Below are 22,420 nucleotides of genomic sequence, written 5' to 3'. Positions count from 1 at the left end.
GGGGGGGGGGGGGGGGGGCGGCAGCCTCCAAAACAACAACAGCACACCTCTCACCATGAGCAGTGCATTAGTAGTCACGGCGGCAGAAATAGTGGCGGTTTGGTCGAGGATCGTACGGAAGATGCTGAAGGGTTCATGAATGATGATACAGCGAAGAATGTTGAGAAATACTGCGGTGTATTTGTGTATGCGACACTTGTGACACTGCAATGTCCCTGGGTCAGATCTCACCGGGGAACTTTCTCGCTTCACTTCTCACCTTAAAATAAAGGCAAAAATGGCCGAATTCCCGCCATTTTTGCACAAGGAGGCAAAAAAGCAACGCGACTCAACACTTCAAATTTGGCGTTAACAGATGTCGTTAATGTTGAACATTTGCAATTCCCTTCCGGACGCTGTTTAAAAGAAAAAAAGTGGAACGTGTGTTATATTCGATGATTATATTAATAATATGTATTTATACAGCACCGTCCGTACAACAAATACAGCTCAAAAGAAAATACATGCACCCAGTGCTCCGCATAAGCGTGGACAAAAATGTATAAAATCACGGCAAAAACATTAATGTATTTTTGTACTTTTCTGGCAAGAAATCTTATGGTAAAGTTGCAAACCGCAACCAACTGAGCATCCGACAGGGGACACTTTATGGTGGCACACCGCTGACTCCATTTTTTCCGCTGTCCGGCAGCATCCGAAAAATTCAATGCGAATGCAATGTACTCTGGAACCATTTTGTGCAACTCGCAACAAACATGGCGGCTCACACGGCGGTCGGGTCCACCTCATGCACCTATATTTAACTCATTAAAGTTGACGAAGAAACATCGGTCATTTGTCGCAGGTGATTATGCATATATGAACACATAGTTATGGACAGTATGTTCAATTTCTGTTGAATAAGTTCTCCTAAATGTTACGCGCTGTAGCTTTAATGTAACGTTGAAATGGAAAATCACAGTTGAAGAGCACCGTGGCCACCTTGTGGCAGGAAACTGTAGAGCAGCGATTGCCTGCAAAGCCCTGCGGTGGGGATTTACTGATCAGGAGATTATGGCGTAAAAAAAAAACACTGGAACATTTTGTTGAAAATCAAAACCAAGTTGTGAGTCCGATACACTCGACTTTTGGAAACCAAAGGTAACACTTTAAAAAATGAGTATGTTCTCGGTTCAACCGTAGCCGGTGGAGGAGGTCGACAGTGTGTCCGGGTATCAGTATCCTTCAGTGGCCGTGTGAACGATGTGTTTTCTTGTCTGCACATGTCTTTGCTCCTCTGTAGTGTCACTCAGGGTTTGGGCGCTAAGACCACTGGAAAAAAAAATAAAAAAAATCCCCCCACCACTACCACCCAGCCTCTTATCCCTGATACCCATGTTTTGGGTGACATCATCCATGTCAGAAGGCCCTACATCATGAGGCACAAAGCCGCTGTCTGGTGTCCGGCCCCCGCGGAAAAGAAAGGCTTCACCGTTCATCCAGATACTTCAAACGAGTTCGGCTTTTCAAAAGGACGGATGCTGCTGCTGCTGCATAACTGTTCTGCCTCTCTGGACCGTCTCCATCTCCCAAACGCTGTCGATAATTTTGATGCTCAGTGGAACATTGTTGAGAACGTGACTTGACCTTTTGATCTCCTTCCCTTAAGTTCTTCTGCAGCTTTTACGGCGATAACGGGGTTTTTTATTCGGGACATTTCAATCTTGGGTGTATGAACAAGCGTTTCAGCCTTACCACTGTATTCAACACCAACTCTGTTTGTATGGTTACGGTAAAGGAAAGTGCACGTCTGTGATACAGAATACAGCAGGAAACATCTCCGGCGAGTGTGTCTGAGGAAAGCTGTACAGACACGAGATTGATAATGCTCTCATTTCGCTCTTGACGAGTGAAAGGTGGAGGACATTCTCTCCACGTTCCTCTGTCCTGCAAATATGTTCTACACATTCAGGAGGGTCCCGTCAGGACCCTCGAGAGCTCCTCCACCCTGCGGCTGGTCACGACGTGGTCAACCCTCACCTCTGAGTGCTGCTCCTGAACAAACAGTGAGTAACCACTGCAGGTCGAGGCACCTGCTGCCACACATCATGGAGATCCACCGTCCTGTGACTCATCCTCCCCTTTGACACAAACGGCCAACCTGTAATTTACCCGCAGCACTCAACGAGACCGTGGCGGTAACGTGAGGAGATGCGAAGAATCCACCACCGCTGTTTTTCTTTGGCCTCGCTCACTGGAGCTGAATGGAGCCGGACGGCTTCTTCTTTTCACTGGATGTGGAGCTTGTTTCCTGGAGCTCTACGAGGGCCTGAAGGCCCGAGGGCCCGGGGGCCTGGCTCCGGGGCAGGAGCAGGGGCGGAGACAGACGATGGATATCAGCGGCAGCTCACGCTGTTTGAGGTTTGCGTGGTTTCTGGACAGCTCGTTGTGCTCACAGTGTTGGTGCAGGTCACTGACCTGAGGATCTTCAGTTCTCTGACTATGAGAGTCCTGCTGAAGACATGTGTATCAATGGCGCTATCAAGTGTTCATAAGGGGGAGTTCACATATTGATGGAAGTGGTAGAGGCTTGTTTTCTAATCATTATGGGTTCTATCTATCTATCTATCTACCTAAACTTTATTTCTATAGCACTTATCGATCGATAGTTATTTATAATAAAGTTTATGGTTAAACTGTCAAATATCAAGACTCTACCACATTTTAGTCATAAGGATTTGATAACTACATTTTAGGAATCAATGGAAATAATTTTAAATATACATTTATCAGCCGGTATATCGTTATCAGAAATTTCCTACTCAGTAGTATCGGCCTCGGCATCGGCCCCAGAAATCCAATATCGGTTGGGCTCTAATTTTAACTGTGGATCATATGACTGTGTGTAATGATCAGTCTAATGTATTAACATGAACCACGTGAGATCCAAGAAGGAACATATTCTCATATCGAACCATTTGTTATATTTCTCAAAATAACTTTTGGAACATAAATGAACCAAACTGTGCCACCCCTACCCCAGCCCCGCTCCCCACCCAGCCCCCGGGATCCAACCCTCCCAGCTCTCGCCCCTCACCTGGCAGTGATTCATGGGTCCCTGGTGCTCGGCGGACCACAGGCCTGTCAGACCTCCAGCAGCCCCTCAAAGAAAATATCGGCCCTCCCGTCACAACCCGCCCCATTCCTCCCCTATAACCCCCCCCCTCCCTCTCTGGCCCGCCAAACAAAAATAAAGTCACATTGAAGGGAGAGTGGCCGGGGCTCCCGCTTTGCAGATCAGTCAGTGGATAGCCTACCTGATTGTCACTCACAGGGCTGGGCCCTTAATCCTATTGTCTCTCCGACAGGATTACTCTCTGTGGTCCCCCCTCTCCCTGTGGCTGCGTGCGAGAGAAAGGCCAGATTAAGGGGATTAGCGTGTATCCTCCTGACTTGTCAAACTGGGATGTAAGGAACCATTGACTTTCTTGGGAACCCTGAATGCGGAGAAGCTGAGAGGTGCCTAAGGAAGAGGTCATAAAAGGCAGCGAACAAGCCAGAATTCCTGAAAGGACAATGTGATTTGTTTGCTTTTGTTCCCTCAAACTGGGCTGAAAGGTTCAAAGTGCCGGCCGCGAGGAGGGGAACACCGAGAGGGAAGGAGGGTGGAGGAGGGGATTTAACTTGACATTTGGCAGAATGATTTGATATCGCCTACAGATCAAGACAGTACGTGTGGACCGCCGCTGTCCAGAGTGTTTCTGCGGCGGACAATGACTTTGCAGCCCGTCGTCACATCAACGATCCCAACCGTCACCACAGACCTGTTTGGAAATAAGTCGAGCAGCACACGCTGCTGTGGACACTCGGTCTCTCTGCAGCTGCCGTGTCTCTGATCATCTCAAAGGAAAAGAACATCGGCTCCATCCAGTTTCTTCAATTTTTGTTATTTTCCCGAGAAGCCGACTTAGGGGGTGGGGGCGGGTATCTCGAATATATTCAATTTATTGCGACTTGAGGCACGAGATGTAATAAATGACGTTATCGCGAATACCGCAATTACAAATTTCAAATTGTCTCAATAGAAACCAGTAATGAAAGTAATTGAGATTAAAGAACGTTTCAGGACAAGGCGTGGGTTTCAGGGACGACTGGAATCATCACACTGGTGTGATTGTATGTGTCAAAGGGTTAAATTGTGCATTTATGAAATGCTTTTATAAGGAGTTTAAATCCGCGATATATATCGTGTATCGCGATATAACAAAAATATATTGCAATATTATTTAAAGCTCCATATCGCCCACACACTGAAGAGGCTGCATTTTTTTGGGGAGGGGGCTAATTTACTGACACACTACATTTTAAAGCATGAATGAAAAGTTTTGTGTTACCTACTTCCTTTTGTATACATGCAAATAAAATTGTCATATTCCATAAAACAGTTGCAGTTTAGAGGATGTTAAGACATCTGAGCCAAAGCAATAAAAAAACGGGGGGGGGGGGGGGGGGGTGGTGATAGGTTGTCTGTGATTCATTTTCTGTGTTGTGTGAATTAATTGGCAATTTGAACAGTATATGTACGTTTTAATTACTGTACTTTTATAGAAAATGCAACAGAAAAATATAACTTTAATCAGCAGATAATAAAGAGCATGTACAGAGTTGTAGCACCAGGTGCTGAAGAATCTCACTGGTTGAAACGCTGCGTACGTGGGAAAAGTGCTCAAATGACTCGGTTGAAGGGGAAGTCCCCTCGGCGCACTGTGACAGTAAGGTTCAGGTTTTCACACATTTTATACCATAGTCGTTTCCATGCGCACACTTATGGATCACAATCAACACCCTCCGATACAAACGTGTGTATACTTTGATGATGGACACTTTCATGATGTTCTTATTTCACCAGTTAGACTTTGGCGATGTTGTGCGGAGCGCTTTGGCGAAACTGCAGAGAAACACGAACAATCTGTGATCGAGTACACCGACAGGTTTTTACTTACAAAGGGTCAAAGAGACTCCGGAACTTTTGATTAAGTTCACCTAAATATTTTCTACTCCATGGCTACATACGGCTACACATCGTGACACTGAGGCGTCGTTGTATAACACCAGTGTAACAGGCGACCGGAGACACAAACACACAGGGGATCAACCGACAGTACAGATCGTCTGTAAGTTCACACACAGTCGTTTCTTTTCGACGTCTCACTGACCGACTTGATTGAAAGGAGACATATCATGCTTTATTAAAAAATTCAAATCATTTCTCAATCGTCCTGAGCAACGATTGTAGCATCTTGACTTGAAAGAACAAACCAGCGGCGAGTTAAACTTGTACTGGAACAAGTCACGCGGTCCTGTGAACCTGTCCGACACGGACCTGTTGTTTTACAAGTCAGCAGAGTTCAAAAGAGGCGAGTTTAAAGATCAAATCCACGAGAAAACTTCTGTGTGCGTACGCCATTCCTCCGGATTGTTGCTACGTGGAGGAAAGTGGGTGAAATGGAAAATGATTTTGCGCAAAAAAAAAAAATAATCTAAAAAAAGTCTCTCCAGAAAACAGCTACAGATACAAGAACCAGGAAGTACTTCCATACAGTGATGATAAAAACATACCTGCTCACTGATTTTCTACTAACTCATTTTTTGCATGTCTTAAAACGACAAAATCACAATCCGGCACAATAAAAATGCAGACGTCACACCCGCTCTTAAAGGGACATACACATATGACGCACACATGTTGCATCCCATAAATTTACATCAGCAATAATATCAGTATATTGACATAACCTAGCAGCTATCCTAGTCTAATGCTACAGTCAGGGACGGAGTTAACCCTCAGGGCCGGCACTGAGGCATTCAACAATGAATGGGATGGGAGGTATGGCCTAGTGGGAGACACCGCCGACTTTGGTACAGAAGGTCGGGGATCAATTCCAGGTCCTCCCAGAGAAAAGAAGAATCGAAGTGAACATAAATTCAGTGCTGAGCATTTCAAACACACACAAATCTCTTTCACATGTGCTGTTCATCTTGGACATGAGAAGAGGAGCTTGGCTTCAAACCACAGTTAAAATTAGTAACTTCAAATTATTATTTCTGTTTTTTTGGGGGGGTGGGCGGTTAAAAGTATAGTCATACCTCTCATTAGTCTCCGGCCTGTCACACTGGTGTCAGTCAAACTTGCACACGTACTAAAAGACCAAACCCCTGAGCACCAAAGGTAGAAAGTTTGCATCTGCGACGGAGTTTAGTTTCTGCATATATTACCTAAGAGCCTGCTGCGGCGGCTCCTTTTGTCCGTCCTTGTCGTCCTCGTGAAGAGCCGGATCACTGGCGTGGCTGCGCTCGACAGTCCCCGGACCAAAGTGATCGCACGGCTCTTCCGTTTGCCCCAGTTCCTCCCCAGTCTCCTCTTCTCTTTCCAACAAGCTGCGCTGATCCCACAGCTCCTGGCCGTCGCACACCTCGATCCCAGAGTCCCCCGTGAAGCGCCGGTACCTGCCCGGCGTCGAGTCCTTGTTGGGGCTGTGGGCGCTGTGGAGGTGGCCGTGCGTGTCCTCGGGAGTGGCGGGGAGCGCCGCGTCGTCGTCGTCGACAGCGTGGACTGAGAGAGAAGCGTGGGGGCATTGCGACGCCTCGGGCGGGTCTGTCGACGGAGGCGCAGGTTGGAGAGGGGTGTAGGGAGGAGGAGGGGTGGCCGGGCGGTTGACTACCTCTTCGTAGGCGGGCAGCAGGTAGGTGGGCAGGAATCCTGGAGAGGGAACGCATGAAAGAAGAGTAGGTCAGTGTCTCAATTAGTCAAGTACAAAGGAACCAAGGTTGATTCCATTCACAGGTTTTCCACATGTGATGACAGAGATAAAAGCTGCACTAATAAATGATTAATACTTCATCACATGACGTGAAGATGGGAGACTTGTCGGGATAAAACCCAGAGAGAATGACACTAAAGATGCTTTCAGACATCGTCTTTCCCAAGATGATGTTTTGTTTTGTCCACACATAAAACATATTTAGTTTACTGTCATAGAGGAGCAAAGAAACCAGAAAATATTCACCTTTAAGAAGCTGAAAAAACACTACTTGAACCGATTCATCGATCATCAAAATAGATGGCGATTCATTTAGTAGTCGATTACTAATCGAAAACTGTCGCAGCTCTAGACATTTTACTAAAATTCTCCTGCAAGCACCCAAGAAAAAAACACTACTAATCAATCATGTTTCTCTGTAACTGCTGGATTGGTGAATAAGAAACTGTTTTGCAAAACTCTCCAAGAAAGCAGCAGGTCAGACGTAGCGCGTAGTCTCACTATAGCGACTTACTGAGATAGAGCGGCAGCTGGGAGTTGTTGTGAGCCTCCCTGTAGGCGATGAGGTTGATCTCGTTCTGCCGGCGCTGCTGCTGGAAGCGCTGCTTGGAGCGCCAGTGCTGACACACGCAGCAGCACGTCAGGATGATGATCAGAGCCCACACCAGCCAGAACCCTGCGGGGAGCCAACAGTACATGTTAATATCACACACACATTTAGGGGACCAGTTGGGATTCAAATCAATTGGATAGGCCCCACCTTACACACACACACACACACACACACACACACACACACACACACACACACACACACACACACACACACACACACACACACACACACACACACACACACACACACACACACACACACACACACACACACACACACACACACACACACACACACACACACAATGAAAAGGGGCCATTGAGACACTAGGAGAGAACAAAGTAGAGGTTGGTGACTTACACCACAGTTCATAGTAGTAGCTGCAGCACTGCGTCTCTCCGCAGCAGTGGCCCGACTCGCAGATGTAGCTCTGGTTGTTCACTCCCTGGCACACCAACGCGCCCTGGAAACACACAAGAGTCAGAGTGAAACAACGACGACGGCAATAAGAGCTTTATTTGTTTACACTGTTCACCACGACGCTCCCTGGCATCACAAGCACATTATGAAAGCAAATGACCGGAGCCACAAATTAAAACGTAACCATATCGTGCTGCTTGTGCTCTTTTAGAATATCATGTAAAAGAACAGCAGCAGTTCGACATTGACGCTCTCTATGGCTTACGGGTGGCTACGCTGGAGATGTTTACAAAGGGATTTTGTAAATTATTCCAACAGGACCCCGCTGTGAATATTCATAATTAGCTAACCTGAAAGATTATGTTTGACATCACTCTTATTACTTTCACATAGTTTTTTTTATTCATGTCCTCCATGGCCTGTAGTTTAAAGGTTTGGCAGGTTCCCCTGTATGTGTGCATGTATGTATATGTGTGTTAGATTAGAAGCACATGTTCACACTGTGACCCCACAATAAATAACACCCCAGAAAAACTGCCTGGATCCAACTGAGCGGAGTGGGTCAGATGTCCAAAGTAAACACGCTATATCAAGTTGATCTCACTAAAACTACTGTACGTCACACAGGCACTGACACTTCTATGTGTGAGCGAAGACTTTAATTCTGCGCAGTCCCGTCTTCTCTTCTAAGTAATACAGCGAACCGCCGGATGTCATCAGACTCCACCAATGTGTCACTTTAATTCATCACAGTTTTCTGGATTTGTCCCATTTTTCAGTCTTGAACCATCACAGTGGGGTTGACCCCATTTACAAAACCAAGAGTTAAACATACACAGAGGGAGACTACGCTCTGTTACTCCCTCACTTTGAGAGGGTCGGGCGGCCACCGGCTCAACTAAATCCCGTCTGTTTTCTGTCCCGGTTCCTCGATGCTGGAAACAGATCCCAGTTGACAGCAGAATCCCTTCGATGCTTCCGTCGCAGACTGAAAACTCACCTGTTCACACTGCACCTTACTCCTTTAATTATATTTAAATATATGTATAAAATGAAGTGGCAATCTAGCAACCCCATAAAAAATTGCCACGGCCAACTCGTGCTGGTGCCAATGATGAGGGGGGGGGGGGCCATGATGTGTGAGTTTGACACTTTACTAACAAATACGTTTAAAGACACCCACAATTTTGACTGTGCCGACTGAAAGCTCAAAGACACGCCGCCTCTCACACTCACACCCAGCGGCACGGTTTTGAAAAAAACTGTGTGGTTTCCCCAGATCCTAATTCGCTCTCGCCGCCTCACCTGTGACTTCCCACATATGGCTTCCGTGATTTGCTAGACACATTACCCACAGGTGACGCAACAAACCACAACAACAACACTCACACAAACCTATCACACAAATCGGCTGCAACGACATATGTATATACTTCTAAAAATGAGCACTTGAAGCTCTTTTTGCCTGTTTGATGAATGTTGATGTCCTCTTTTGATTCTTGCAATTTTTTGGGTGATACCTTCGTGGTTGAAAGTCACTTATTGTAACTGTGCGATGAGCAGCACTGTACTACACCACAGGTGTGTGTGTGTGTGTGTGTGTGTGTGTGTGTGTGTGTGTGTGTGTGTGTGTGTGTGTGTGTGTGTGTGTGTGGCCCTGACAGCTTCGACAACAACAGCAGTCTTCTCCCACAACAATTGTTGACGACAGCAACAACAACAACAACAACAACAACAACAAATCACTGCAGGAAAACGTCGACCTCATTTCAATCTATTCATTCACAGGACGTGGGGAATGACACTGACAGTTTAATGTGTAACAGGTTGCCAGTTTGCCACCTAACCATCCATCTTTTCAAATCTGTGACTCACTAACATCTCAGCTGTTGTTGTTATTTTTCTGTCATATTTAAAAAAGGCTTGGCTCGGGACCAACATACTTGTACACAGTTTCCTGACAACTCTTTTTCTTTCGTTACGTGCAGCTGCGTGAGCACACGGGCTTGGTCATGACTCGGGTGGTAAACGGAATCTGAAAACGTGCCCAACCCTGCTAACGTGACCTAAGTGAAGAGGGTCCACTTTTAAACAGCTCTGCTAACTTTAGATCTCTGTGACTGTCGAACCGAGGAGTGGTCAACAAGAAAAAGGAGGAACACTCCCAACCCCCTTCGCAAAACCTGCGACCCAGCAACTCGCAGGATTGTTAACGACCAGTCAACATCTGGCAACAGGACGTTGTTTTGAAGCTAACAGACGAGCTACGTTCGGTGTAGCTACTTTTACCTCCGCCACTGTGGCCGCCGACGCGGATACTTCTTGTCCAACGCTGAACTTCAGTGAACCCATCGTCAAAACATTAACAAAAGTTCGAACACTTCTTGACATTAAACTGTTTCATGGACCATCGCCGTGTTTGCTACAAACCAAAACAAAACAAGTTCGGCTAACTTTTCTTTCGATAATCGTTTCCTCGCAGCAGCCCCCTGACTCTGCCGATTGGTCCATTCGGGAATGTAGGCGGGTCCCCCCTGACAGCGATTGGCTCGCTCTCATGTCAATTCAATTTAAAGGGTGTTGAATTTTTTTTCCAATTCACTTTGCTTTATTGACAATGACGTCAGATGGACAACAACGACAAAGACTCAAGAATACTACAGATCGATAATAATTTAAGTGTTTCATTTATAATTTAATGATTATGAATATATATAATATAGTAATAATTAGGTTAAACTATATAGAACCTTTGAAAACAGGGTTTACAAAGTGCTTTGACAGACAAAGCAGACATAGGATGCTCAGGGGACATGTCTCAAAAATGCATTTACACTAATAAAAACAATTAATACAAATAAAAGAATGAGAACAACAAAAAGAAAAGGATAACATTACATTAAAGCAATTAAATACGAATAATAAAATACAATAGAATAAGGTAAAATTGATTAAAATCAATGGAACATGAAATAAATAAGTAAATAGATAAATAAAACATTACAAATTTTAAATTAAGAGAGTCAAAAATACATTAATAAAAGGGGGCGACATCACAAAAAGTCTATAAAAATGGGTTTTAAGAAGAGGTCACTGAATCTGCAAGTCTTATATTTTTATCCTATCCTATTCATTTTAATTATGTGTATGTTCTATCGCGAATATACAAGTTTTTTAGTCACATATTAACAACTTTATCTTAGTTGTGTGCAATTATGGACAATGTACAATCATTACTTGCATAACCATCCGTTTAAATTCTATCTGCACCATTATGCTTGAGACATTTTATTTATATGCTTCTATTTATATAATAGAAGCATATAAATACAGATATGTGACCTGAAAACCGTATAATTGTTGGAATGCTGATTTTAATTGTCTGTGATTTGTATGTTTTTGTGAAAGCACTTTGTGAAGCTGCTTCTGAAAGGTGCTATGTGAATAAAATTCTTATTCTTATTGTAGGGGGAGGGAGGGGCGGGGCTAGGCTGTGGTTTCTCGTTTGTCTCGCGAGAGTTGACAACACTGACAGCGAGAATTTGACTACAACAAAGTAGCGTCCGTTAGCGTCCGCTCCAGTCCGCTTTTCCCGTAGGGCGACAAAGAGGTTACCGCAGTTACACGGTACCTGTTGTTTATGTTGTTTATGTTGTTTATGTTGTTGTTGTTGTCTCCAGTGTGTCAGTTAGCATTTAGCTACAGTGCTGCTACATGCAGGTACGTGAAGTTAGCGAGGCGCCAGCTATCAGATATGTACGACACCCCACACAGGTTTTTTAATTATTCCCGGAATAGTTATTTTTTGTCTTTGTTTTCCAGCTAATGCTAGCTATCACTAACATTAGCAGCTCGGAGCTAACTTGAGGCTAACATGCGCTAACTTTAGCTTAGCCTCCATTTTCCTTACTGCTGCATTTTACGGCGTCTAACAAGCAACTCCCACCAAACACCTGACTCATCGGTGTGTCCGTCTGTGTGTGTGTGTGTGTGTGTGTGTGTGTCTCTGTGTGTGTGTCTCTGTCCGTCCGTGTGTGTGTATGTGTGTGTATGTGTGTGTCCTCTAACAGGTTTGCTGAGCTGCTGCTGCCGCCGTTGCTTTTGCTGTCGTTTTCCAAGATGACTACCTCCTGGAGCGACCGTCTGCAGAACTATGCCGACCTGCCGGCCAACATGGACGGCTTGGCCATGAAGAAGTACCGACGCCAGGCGCACCACAGGTATGCTGCTCATCATAATCATAATCAGACTGCAGCATCAACACGGACCATCGGTCCTCCTCCTCCTCCTCCTCCTCCTCCTGCTCCTCACACACACAACTTATTACCAGTGCTACAAAGTCCAGGTTTCCAGATAGCAGATCATTTACTGTTTGTGGGGCTGTAAGTAACAAAGGACGTGAGATGCAAATAGATTCTTCACTGAGCAGCAGCCATGAGTTCAGTGGTACAGTAATACGACATGTATATTCTCTATTACAAAGCTTTCCAAGGGATCTGGCTCAAAACCATCCTGCAATGAGGTACGCCATCCTTCTTGTTGTTGAAACAAACCGCAACTATATACTGACTCAAGTGACGCCCTTGCTTTTAATGTCCATAGTGTGAAATTGATTTCCCATCCAACCTCTCATCAAGGAACTCCATTCATACTGACACTGACTGTGAGTCAGGTTTTATCCCCGTCGTGGAAACAGGCAGCTGGTTGTCTTTGTGGTCTGAGCCTCCTTGTTCCCGCATCTTTACTTTTACCCCCCCCCTCCCCCATCCCCATCCGCTGCTGTCAATCTGACGTCATCACTCACACCATCTGAATACAGACTCCAGTGGTCAGTGTGTGCAGTTTGAGCAGAGTCACAGATTATATGTTTCACTCCTGTATAATCTGTATTTCTGCATACAGGCAGTCATTCATGTGAGAGGAAGCAAGACGGTGTTGTTTAACAAACCTTCTTTGTGCAAAGTGTGTTTTTTTTATTTTTTATTACGTGCGCTCACACAGCGAGACTCAGTGAGAGTCTCTGGAGGGCAATCATTTTATGAAAATGTAGAACATCTGTTAAATACTCTCTTTTGTTATTGCAGGGTCTGTTCTCTAATAATCTTAAATCAATAAATGATAAGGTAGAGGCAGACTGATTTTTGGGGGTCGATGCTGATATCGATATTAAGTAATAAAAGATTTCCAATACGATACATCGGCTGATATACATATATTTCAATCCGTCAACAATTCCTAAAATGTTGTGACAAAGAAATGACATTGAGGCTTGATACTTGAGTTTATCCATAAACTTAATCATAAATAACTATAATAAAAAGAAAACTCAAATATAACCAAATATATAGAACTTAAATTAGGAAAATAAACGTAATTTATTTTACGCAAAATAAACGTCATTGCACTTTTTTCGGCATTGTTTATTCTGTACAATAAAAGATTTAATATTGGCAAACATAAGCGCTGAAACCAATATGTCGGCCGATATTATCGGCCAACCGATATATGGTTTTGTGGTTAAGTATTATGTGAGGGTCTCATAGCGGGTCCAAACCCAACCTGCCATGCTATAAAACATCATCCAGGAAGTGTTGCACAGTCACACTGATAAAATGTTGCTCTGTTGTTTTCTCCTGAAGCTCTAGATGCTGTTCTCTATGAATTAGAGAAGTGTCGTGGGAAGTCTCATTTACCAAACACTGTTCTCACCCTCTAGAGTCTTCGTCAACCGAAGCTTGGCCATGGAGAAGATCAAGTGTTTCGGTTTCGACATGGATTACACTCTGGCAGGTGAGTTCAGTTTGGGCCTTTTTGGTATCAGCCTTGAAAACACAGCAAAGGACTAACATGGGACTGGTTCAATGGGGCACGAAGTGTAACCAGAGCTGCTGCCGTCCAGTTGTGTGTTGGGATATTCTTGGCCTGAATGTCAATCAATACTGTGATCCCACACATGCCCATGATGGGAGCCGGCAAAAGGGGGGGATGGGGGATTAGGGTTAAAGCAATATGGGTGTAGTAGTGTGCAGTATGTGCAAATAAAACCATGCATCTGCTTTTGAACCAGAAACCTCCCATGGATTTTTAACTCTCTGTGAATGACTGTGAAAAATTCCCATCCTCCTTGGTTGATCACATGACAGAGCCTCTATCACAACATCTTGTTCCCTTGTTAAACCTTGTTGTTTTTCCCATTGCACTGGACAGCTTCTTCCCTATGTGTCAAAATGAGTGAGTTGATTCAGTATCTACCACTCCTATTTGCACTTTATCTTCATTAAAGTAATTTAGTCTGTTAATCCTTATTATCTCTTTTATTTGTGTCCCTACTAACTTAATTGATTAAATCTCTTCTGGGGAAAAAACAACACATATCTTGATCCTGCTTAACCACAAAACAACAAAAGGGCAAATTCAAATTTATTTTTAAAATCCGACAAAAAACTTTCTTCAAGCTGTTTTTGGAAATTGTCGAGGAAAATATTTGTCATGTTTTTGTCAAAAATGTTCCAACAATTGTTTGACTTTGCTTTTATTCTTTTAATAAATTGTGCTTGTCTTTTTTTGAAATACATATCCATATACTTTTTTCATTATCTTTTTGTGTAGTGTATAAATCTCCCGAGTATGAGTCGCTGGGCTTTGACCTGACAGTGGAGCGCCTGGTGTCCATCGGATATCCACAAGACCTGTGCAACTTTGTCTACGACCCGTCCTTCCCCACCAGGTCGGTTCACATGTTCACCCTCTCAGTTTGTGCTTATTGTCTCTGCCTTTTCTGTCCTCGCTCACCTCTCTCCGTTCTCCTCAGAGGTCTGGTGTTTGACACGGTGTACGGCAACTTGCTCAAAGTGGACACCTATGGCAACATCCTGGTGTGTGTGCAAGGATTCAACTTCTTGAGAGGGTGAGGTCCAAGACTCCAGCTGAGCTGCCAACCGCACCATTCAAAGAACGAGGTGGTTATCCACATTGTTGGAACCCTTCCTCCATCTATCCTCTAACAGTATCTGTATCTGTTCTCTCTCTGCACAGACCTGACATCAGAGAGATGTACCCCAACAAATTTATTCAACGTGGAGACACGGAGCGCTTCTACATCCTCAACACACTCTTCAACCTGCCTGGTTAGAAAAGACATCGACACAACTACTTTTATGACCTTAGAATTAAAAATGGAGGCTATTGTTAATTTGTAACGCGTGTCAGCAGAGCACTGTTTGGGCAGCCATTTTATCAACGGGCTTAAGGCACATTTGTTTAATTTTTTGAAATAATCATTTAGTCTATAAAATAATTACCCATGTTACCAATCGGTGACCTCCAGTAGGTTTGAATTGTAGGTTTGATGTCTGTGTGATATTAGCAGAGCTGCAACAATTAGCTGATCAGTAACCGACAACTAAATTAATCTGGAACTATTATGATAATCGATAAATCGGTTTAAGTAGTTTCAATAAATCTGATTTCAGCTTCCTAACTTGTCAATATTTTCTGGTTTCTTTGCTCCTCCATGACAGTAAACTGAATATCTTTTTGGTTTGTGGACAAAACAAAACATCAGTTTGAGAAACACGGTCAACATTTTTCACCATTTTAACTAATCCATTATGGATAACGTAATTATGGTGACGGGCCTACATAAAAACATCCTTGTAACTTGAAGGCTTCACTAGCCTCGTCTTTGTAAATGTATTGGAAAAAGGGGAAAATGGTATTGTAACTGTATCGTGTGGCACGTGTTGATATTCAGCTTCACAGTCGGTCTCTCTGTCTTCCTCCTCAGAAACCTACCTGTTCGCCTGCCTGGTTGATTTCTTCAGTAACTGCTCCAGATACTCAAGGTGCTGCAGAGTCACACACTAAATTCTATCAGGAATTGAATGTGATATTCTGGTTAAGAGCCTGATTTGCACCCAATGATTCAATCACTCTAATGTAATCACACGATTTTTAATCTCCTCTGTAGTTGTGAGACCGGCTTCAAAGATGGCGACCTCTTATTGTCCTACAAGAGCATGTTCCAGGACGTCCGGGATGCCGTGGACTGGGTTCATTTCAAGGTAGATGCTTTTTCCCTTTTCCCCGTGAATCCCACGTCCGGGCAGCTGCAGGATGTCTCCTGCAGTCAGAGCTCCTGTCCGTCCTTCAGCGCTGTTCTCTTTCTTTTCACAGGGATCCTTAAAACAAAAAACAGTTGAAAACCTGGAGAAGTACGTGGTAAAGGATGTAAGTATGTACAGTAACCACTATATTATTTTGTATAGTCCCAAGTGGTAACTACACATTGTAGCTCCAGTCTCATTTGCTGTTCAGGTCGTCTACGTTTTGAAATGTTTGTTGGTTTATTCTTCCCCCCACAGTCGAAGCTTCCTCTCCTCCTCAGTCGCATGAACGAAGTAGCCAAAGTATTTCTGGTCACCAACAGTGATTACAAATACACACAGGTGAGGTCAAAGTTCAAATCCAACATGTCAATGAATAGTTAAAGCATATCAGAACCTACTGTCTTGTCTTCATCATTTACAGATACAATTCAACAGCGCTTAATAAAACAAGATGATGTTTGTTCTGAACCACAAGTGTTAAAACCAATATCTTCACCTGTTGTCTGACAGAAAATTATGACCTACCTGTTTGACTTTCCTCACGGCCCAAAGGTAAAATTCGTGCCAAAATAATATTGATCAAATAATGTGTTTTGTCAAAAGATCTGAGTGGACTTTAATTGAACCATTTTGCGTGCGTGTGTGTTTCGTAGCCGGGCACAGCCCATCGGCTCTGGCAGTCCTATTTCGACCTGATCCTGGTCGACGCCCGGAAGCCCGTGTTCTTTGGAGAGGGAACGGTGCTGCGGCAGGTCGACACTGTGAGTGTTAACTATGGAAGCCTCATATATATAATTTCTAGTTTGGAAAGTGTGTGTGAAGATACTATAGTTTCATTTCAGAACTTAATTCTCTTTCAAATAGTCCCTGCTATTGCAATTTTTGCTTAAGTTATCACACTCCTGAACAAAGATTGGAAAAGAAACTCTGTAAGATCCTTTTTTTCTTTCTACCGTGTATAAGGGAGAGTCTTGGTTTCTTTCAGACGACAGGTCGGCTGAAGATCGGCACGTACACCGGAGCTCTCCAGCACGGTATCATCTACTCTGGAGGTAAAAGCTTCTTTTCTTCTAATTTAATTTGCTTTTAAAAAGAGGAACAACCACCAAAGTTTTCTCAAAAGCAATATTTTCTTCTTTCTCATGATCACTTCTCACTTCAGAGAAAGAAGAAGCGACTCAAATCTGCAGCTCATCTGATCAGTTGAGGACAAACAAAATACTATTCTCACTCTTCTATTTGAATCTATCTATATATGGTATATGATCAAAAACTTTTCTTTGATCTTTAAAGTGATCGGAAACTTTTTCTGATTGAGCTTGAAGAAACTAATAATAACAACTAAGTTCCTTGTGCAACACGGGAATAGAAACGACAACAGGGTCGTCAAACTGAAGCGTGCCACCGGCCTGTAATCTAATACCGTGTGTACTCGTATAGTGGTCACAGTACACTCCCCAAAGAAAATACTTCAGCTTGTACACGGAGAAAACCACAATCAATTCTCCGCAGGAGTCACACACGACTCCGAGCCCGAGCAACCAGACACCTGATACTGTATTTACAACAACAAATGTAACATAACCCTTTTAAGAGGCTTAATCTCAGCTGTAAGTGTCCAAATGTCACATTTGTACTCCCCAGGTTCTTCGGACATCGTGTGCGACCTGCTGGGTGCCAAGGGAAAAGACATCCTCTACATCGGAGACCACATTTTCGGTGATATTCTCAAATCCAAGAAGCGTCAGGGCTGGAGGACGTTCCTGGTGATACCCGAGCTGGCCCAGGAGCTGCACGTGTGGACCGACAAAAGCTGTGAGCCTAAACACGTGCACACTCATAGATACATGCAAATACAGCTTGATGACTCCAGTTTTTATTCAGCAGTGAAAGGAATACAATATGTTAGGATTTGTCTTTAGTAGCAGCAGTAGTAGTAGTAGTACTTCAGTGATAAACAGACTATTAAAACGTTTTTTAGGCAGTTAGGATAAGATCCTCATGCTGTCTGGGTATTAAAACGACAGGAATACGATGCAACGTGCTAATGCTGATGCTAATGTTTGTTTTCCAGCCATATTTGAGGAACTTCAGTCTCTGGAGTGTTTCCTGGCAGAACTTTACAAGTGAGCTCCTCTTCGTCGAAGCAGCCGTTTGTCGTGTATCGTTTTATATCAGAGAAACTTCTTAATGCACCCTTTAAAATATTTTTGGCGAAGGGAAAGAAATTAATTTAAGGAGACTTATAACTTGTGTTACACTTTTGTTTGGTCCTCAGACATCTGGACAGCAGCAGCAACGAGAGGCCCGACATCAGCTCCCTGCAGAGACGGATTAAGGTACAATTTCCTCCTGCGTTTCACTACATCCACGTCACTACGTCGTAGTTTAAAAACGCATCGCTGCTGCTGCGTTTATGCCCGCCATCAACACTACTCAAGTTTCTTTATATCACTTCTGTTTGAAGAACATTTTTCCCTCAGATATTTCTGCCAACAAATGTGAATCACGGCTGCCAGAGACAAATATCAGTAAATTAAATATATTCTCTGTGTCCTCTTCAGAAAGTGACTCACGACATGGACATGTGCTACGGCATGAATGGGAGTCTGTTCCGCAGCGGCTCCCGTCAAACGCTGTTTGCCTCCCAGGTGATGCGCTACGCCGACCTGTATGCCGCCTCCTTCATCAACCTGCTCTACTATCCCTTCAGCTACCTGTTCAGAGCTGCACACGTGCTGGTGAGACTCGCCACAGCCGCCGCCGCCGGTCAGTCCCTCGTCTGCTCTTCAGGTATTTTACATTAGGGGGTTGTTTTTTTTTCCTCTTCTCTCCCAGATGCCTCACGAGTCGACGGTGGAGCACGCCCACGTCAGTGTCATCGACACAGAGTCGCCGCTGGCCACGCGCAACCGCCACGAGACGGACTTCAACGAGATGGAGTGCAAGCGGCACCAGCTGACGCGATCCATCAGCGAGATCCAGCCGCCGCACTTCTTCCCCCAGCCGCCGCAGGAGATCACCCACTGCCACGACGAAGACGATGACGAGGAGGAAGAAGAGGAGGAGGAGGAGGAGGAGGAGGAGGAAGAAGAGGAGGAGGAGTAAATGAAGGAGTGGAGTTGGCAGATGAATTTTGTTCTTAGTTTTAATCTGATTTAAATGTTTGAAGTTCTTATTTTCTTTTGATAATATCTACAGGGCTGATTATATTGTATCTTGTTGATCCATTTCTACATGTACTGTAGAAGAGCAGGTATCCAGGACCTGGACCTGGTCTTCTTCATGTGGACTCAAGAGGTCTCACATCCTCCCTGGTAACTGTATTATAAAGTGAGCGTAGATTCCTGAAGAAGATCTACCTTACTCAGGTATAGCAGCTGTTGGATCCTCCCTAGTTCTGCTGGGCTTTAATTTGTTCTTAATTCGGTTTATTAATTTGCACTGTGAACAGTTCACTGTCCCGCTGCTCACTCCTGCACCGTGCAGTTCCTCTAACTTTAAAAAAAAAAAAAATGCGCCTAAGGGGAAGAGGTTAATCTTTACCCAGCTTCGAAAAAGAAAAAATGCACTGTGCATTTTTGGAACCATTATTTATTTTTTCAAATGTAGGGATGTGGTGACATGTTTTGTATTTTCTTAAACAGATCAAACGGTTTGTTATTTTAAACACGGGAGTGTGAGATGTTGTGTTGAGCAACAAATTAAAATGTTTGCATCATGGAGAAGTCAGAAGTGAAGCTGCTGTCATTACATGGTCACGTGATCACATGATCACAGATTCACTTCTTCCATCTCCCAGTTCTTCCTGTTGAACAATAGAAACAGGGTCCTCAACCGAGCACACGCGCGTGAGGGAGAATGTTGGTCTGACAGGCATGAAAGTGGTGGACGAGGTGATGAGGCTCACGTCTGACAGGAAAAATAAAAACCAGAACGTTATTTAACTTTGATAATTGTTACAAGACAAGTCCATGTCTTATTATTTTATATTCTGAAACGGGTTTAAATTACATCTATGGTATTGTGAGAAAGTCATAATTCTGGGGAGTTCAAACAATATAGATTAAAAAATTCGACATGGTCACAGTTAGAATAATCTCATTATTATGAGACGGTAAGCAAGTCGAGATGTAGACTTAACTATTGATTGTTATGATTAATGTTCTTATTATGAATAGGTTTGACAAACGTTCGATTTATTTTTTTAATGTAGAATTTTTGTTGTCTTCCTCATGAGACTATGAATCTGAATGATTCAAAACCATGACTTAGTAATATAATTCGTCATCAAGATGATTCTTCATCTTACGACCTGTAAGAATTTGGATTAAAAAGTCCATATCTAGATGAGACGATTTTGACAAACACACGTGCGTGTGTGCGTGTGTGCGTGTGTGCGTGTGTGCGTGTGCGCGTGTGTGCGTGTGTGCGTGTGTGTGTGTGTGCGTGTGCGTGTGCGTGCGTGCGTGCGTGCGAACCTGCTGATGATCAGGTGTGTGTGTGCTGTTAACACGCTGTTACTGTTAATCATGGGTCAGGTGAAGTGTGTGCTACGTCTGCGCACTTATCTCACCACAAACATCAGAGTTGATCCGGCTGTTTTCTCGATTATTTTGTTACTACTCTGATTTTTAAGTCTTTATGAAACCCTGACTCTCAGTATTGATCTTTAGAGGAGATGGAACTGCTGCTGCCCCTTTTCACCGACTGCGTGATTCTTCTCTTCGTGTTCACACAGAAAGTCACAGATCTGCTTTTTGTCCTGTGAGGACTCCCGAGCTGTCTCTTTTTCTTTTCCTCTCCTCTTGTTGTTGTTGTTGTTGTTGTGGGTCAAAGTGTAAATTTCCCGCTGGCGGTGATGAGGATCTCTGCTCAAGCGGACACTTGGTTTGTTTTTTTGCTTTTACTTCTGCTCCGTTTGCACCTTGAGATATTTATGTTGTTGTTGAGTATGGGAGCAATAGAAGACTCGGACTGTATTATTCTGCTACTGCTGGAAACACAGAGGTTTCACAGGGAGGAGGCCTCGTTCCAAAGTGAGCAGTTACCGCCGATTTCAGAACTGCTGTGCCGCCTGTGTTAATGACGGGGATTTAAATGTGTCACATTGAACCTAAGTCATGTTTTGTTTTTTGTTTTTTATCAACAACATGCATGTTTTTTAATCTGTTGAAAAGTGAAGATGATTTTGAGTCATGACTGATTTGTAATAAAATTTCTGATCTGATATTTCAGCTTTGAAGTATTCATTCCATCTGTAAGGGGCTAATTTATAGATAACACCTTTGTACCTTTCCTGTCGTTCATCCACTCTCTCTCTCACACACACACACACACACACACACACACACTCACACACTTACACACTCCCCCCAATAGCCGACCGTCAGACCGACTTCACACCTTACATTACAAGATTTGAAGGTGGAAAGACAGAATTTTCGAAAAACAAATTATAATTCAAAGTTAGAAAGTGGTTCTCAAAATACATACAGAGATGTTTCTATGGGGTGAAAAAAAAGGAATTATTGTAATGAGTTGAACAGATGTAATTAAAAGAACGAGTGCAGTAAATAAAAGCTAGAGTTTTCGGAACACGTCGCTCTGCAGTGTTGAGCACAGACATATCTACAGTACAGACTGTACAGTGATCGACGGACTATCATAAGAGACACAACGTGTTTCTGTACGAACATCCATCGACCAGATGTTTTTGGTTCAGTTCTTAAGCTTTTTTTTTCTTTTTAAACCAAAAGACACTTTCCACGTGTTTCATGTGTCCAGGTGTTTTCCATAAACGCAGCATTCCCTCTGAAACACTGATATTTCTGCTGGTTGGCCACTGAAGGCCAGTGTGTGTGTGTGTGTGTGTGTGTGTGTGTGTGTATGTGTGTGTGTGTCCCCTGTTCTGTACTGTACGTGCGCGCGGCCCCGGCTCATTGGGCAGCAGGATCTCCGTGGTGTCACGCGGAAAACACGTGTGCGGCGTTGGGTTACAAGCCTCAGGGACGCCGTCAGGGTCAAGCAGCTGTTCGGCCTTCGGGGCTGGCCGCCGATAAGTTTGTCCCTCTTGCGCCTTATCACGAGTCTGAGTCCGCTGACGCAGCCAAACACTGAGACTTGTCATTGTTAATCTTTCTCCAGATGTGTTTATACTCCATTGATGAATATTCAGGTTTAAAATTTTAAAAAAGCCTTTCTCGCTGCTCTGTAGGTAGATCCTCGTCTTGTTCTGAGGCACACAGTTACGTGCAGATTTGCAAGTTGGTACATTTGGATCAAAGCATCTGGTGCAACGCTGAACTGGGTGCACCCCGACCCCTGGGGTGACCCCAGAGGATTGAAGTCACCAAACAAACTGTTCTGGAACACGTCAGAAGTTTGGATGGTGATGTGGACTCTGTGTCTCGCTGCCAAACCTTTTTCAGGTTTCTGATTGCTCAGTTCAGATCTCTTCAGTCCTAAAAGAGGCA

The 22,420-nt window shown here is 43.9% G+C and overlaps 2 protein-coding genes across 3 annotated transcripts; one reads left to right on the top strand and one right to left on the bottom strand.

Annotated features, from left to right (window-relative positions):
- Positions 1-4,591: 4,591 nt before the first annotated feature.
- On the bottom strand, positions 4,592-10,332 carry wbp1la (WW domain binding protein 1-like a). Its single transcript, XM_035606495.2, has 4 exons — positions 10,126-10,332; positions 7,777-7,879; positions 7,315-7,476; positions 4,592-6,739 (listed from the first exon to the last, which is right to left on the bottom strand). The coding sequence occupies exons 1-4, from the start codon at positions 10,225-10,227 to the stop codon at positions 6,252-6,254; spliced, it is 855 nt and encodes a 284-aa protein (XP_035462388.1). The 5' UTR covers positions 10,228-10,332; the 3' UTR covers positions 4,592-6,251.
- A 1,010-nt stretch (positions 10,333-11,342) lies between these two features.
- nt5c2a (5'-nucleotidase, cytosolic IIa) lies at positions 11,343-21,174 on the top strand. Of its 2 annotated transcripts, none has more exons than XM_035606148.2 (18): positions 11,343-11,463; positions 11,907-12,056; positions 13,553-13,626; positions 14,446-14,563; positions 14,648-14,743; positions 14,872-14,963; positions 15,623-15,680; positions 15,806-15,899; positions 16,012-16,065; positions 16,200-16,283; positions 16,455-16,496; positions 16,598-16,705; positions 16,930-16,996; positions 17,589-17,759; positions 18,019-18,070; positions 18,223-18,283; positions 18,509-18,685; positions 18,783-21,174. In XM_035606148.2, the coding sequence occupies exons 2-18, from the start codon at positions 11,956-11,958 to the stop codon at positions 19,050-19,052; spliced, it is 1,719 nt and encodes a 572-aa protein (XP_035462041.1). In that variant the 5' UTR covers positions 11,343-11,463; positions 11,907-11,955; the 3' UTR covers positions 19,053-21,174. The 2 variants fall into 2 exon arrangements, with proteins under 2 accessions (XP_035462041.1, XP_035462038.1); XM_035606145.2 differs by lacking the exon at positions 11,343-11,463 and adding an exon at positions 11,480-11,556.
- The last annotated feature ends 1,246 nt before the right edge of the window (positions 21,175-22,420 follow it).

This window comes from Scophthalmus maximus, chromosome 10 (assembly GCF_022379125.1).
Source record: "Scophthalmus maximus strain ysfricsl-2021 chromosome 10, ASM2237912v1, whole genome shotgun sequence".
Lineage (NCBI taxonomy): Eukaryota > Metazoa > Chordata > Actinopteri > Pleuronectiformes > Scophthalmidae > Scophthalmus > Scophthalmus maximus.
The sequence above is the reverse complement of the archived record's forward strand: the minus strand, read 5'-3'. Positions and strand labels throughout refer to the sequence as shown.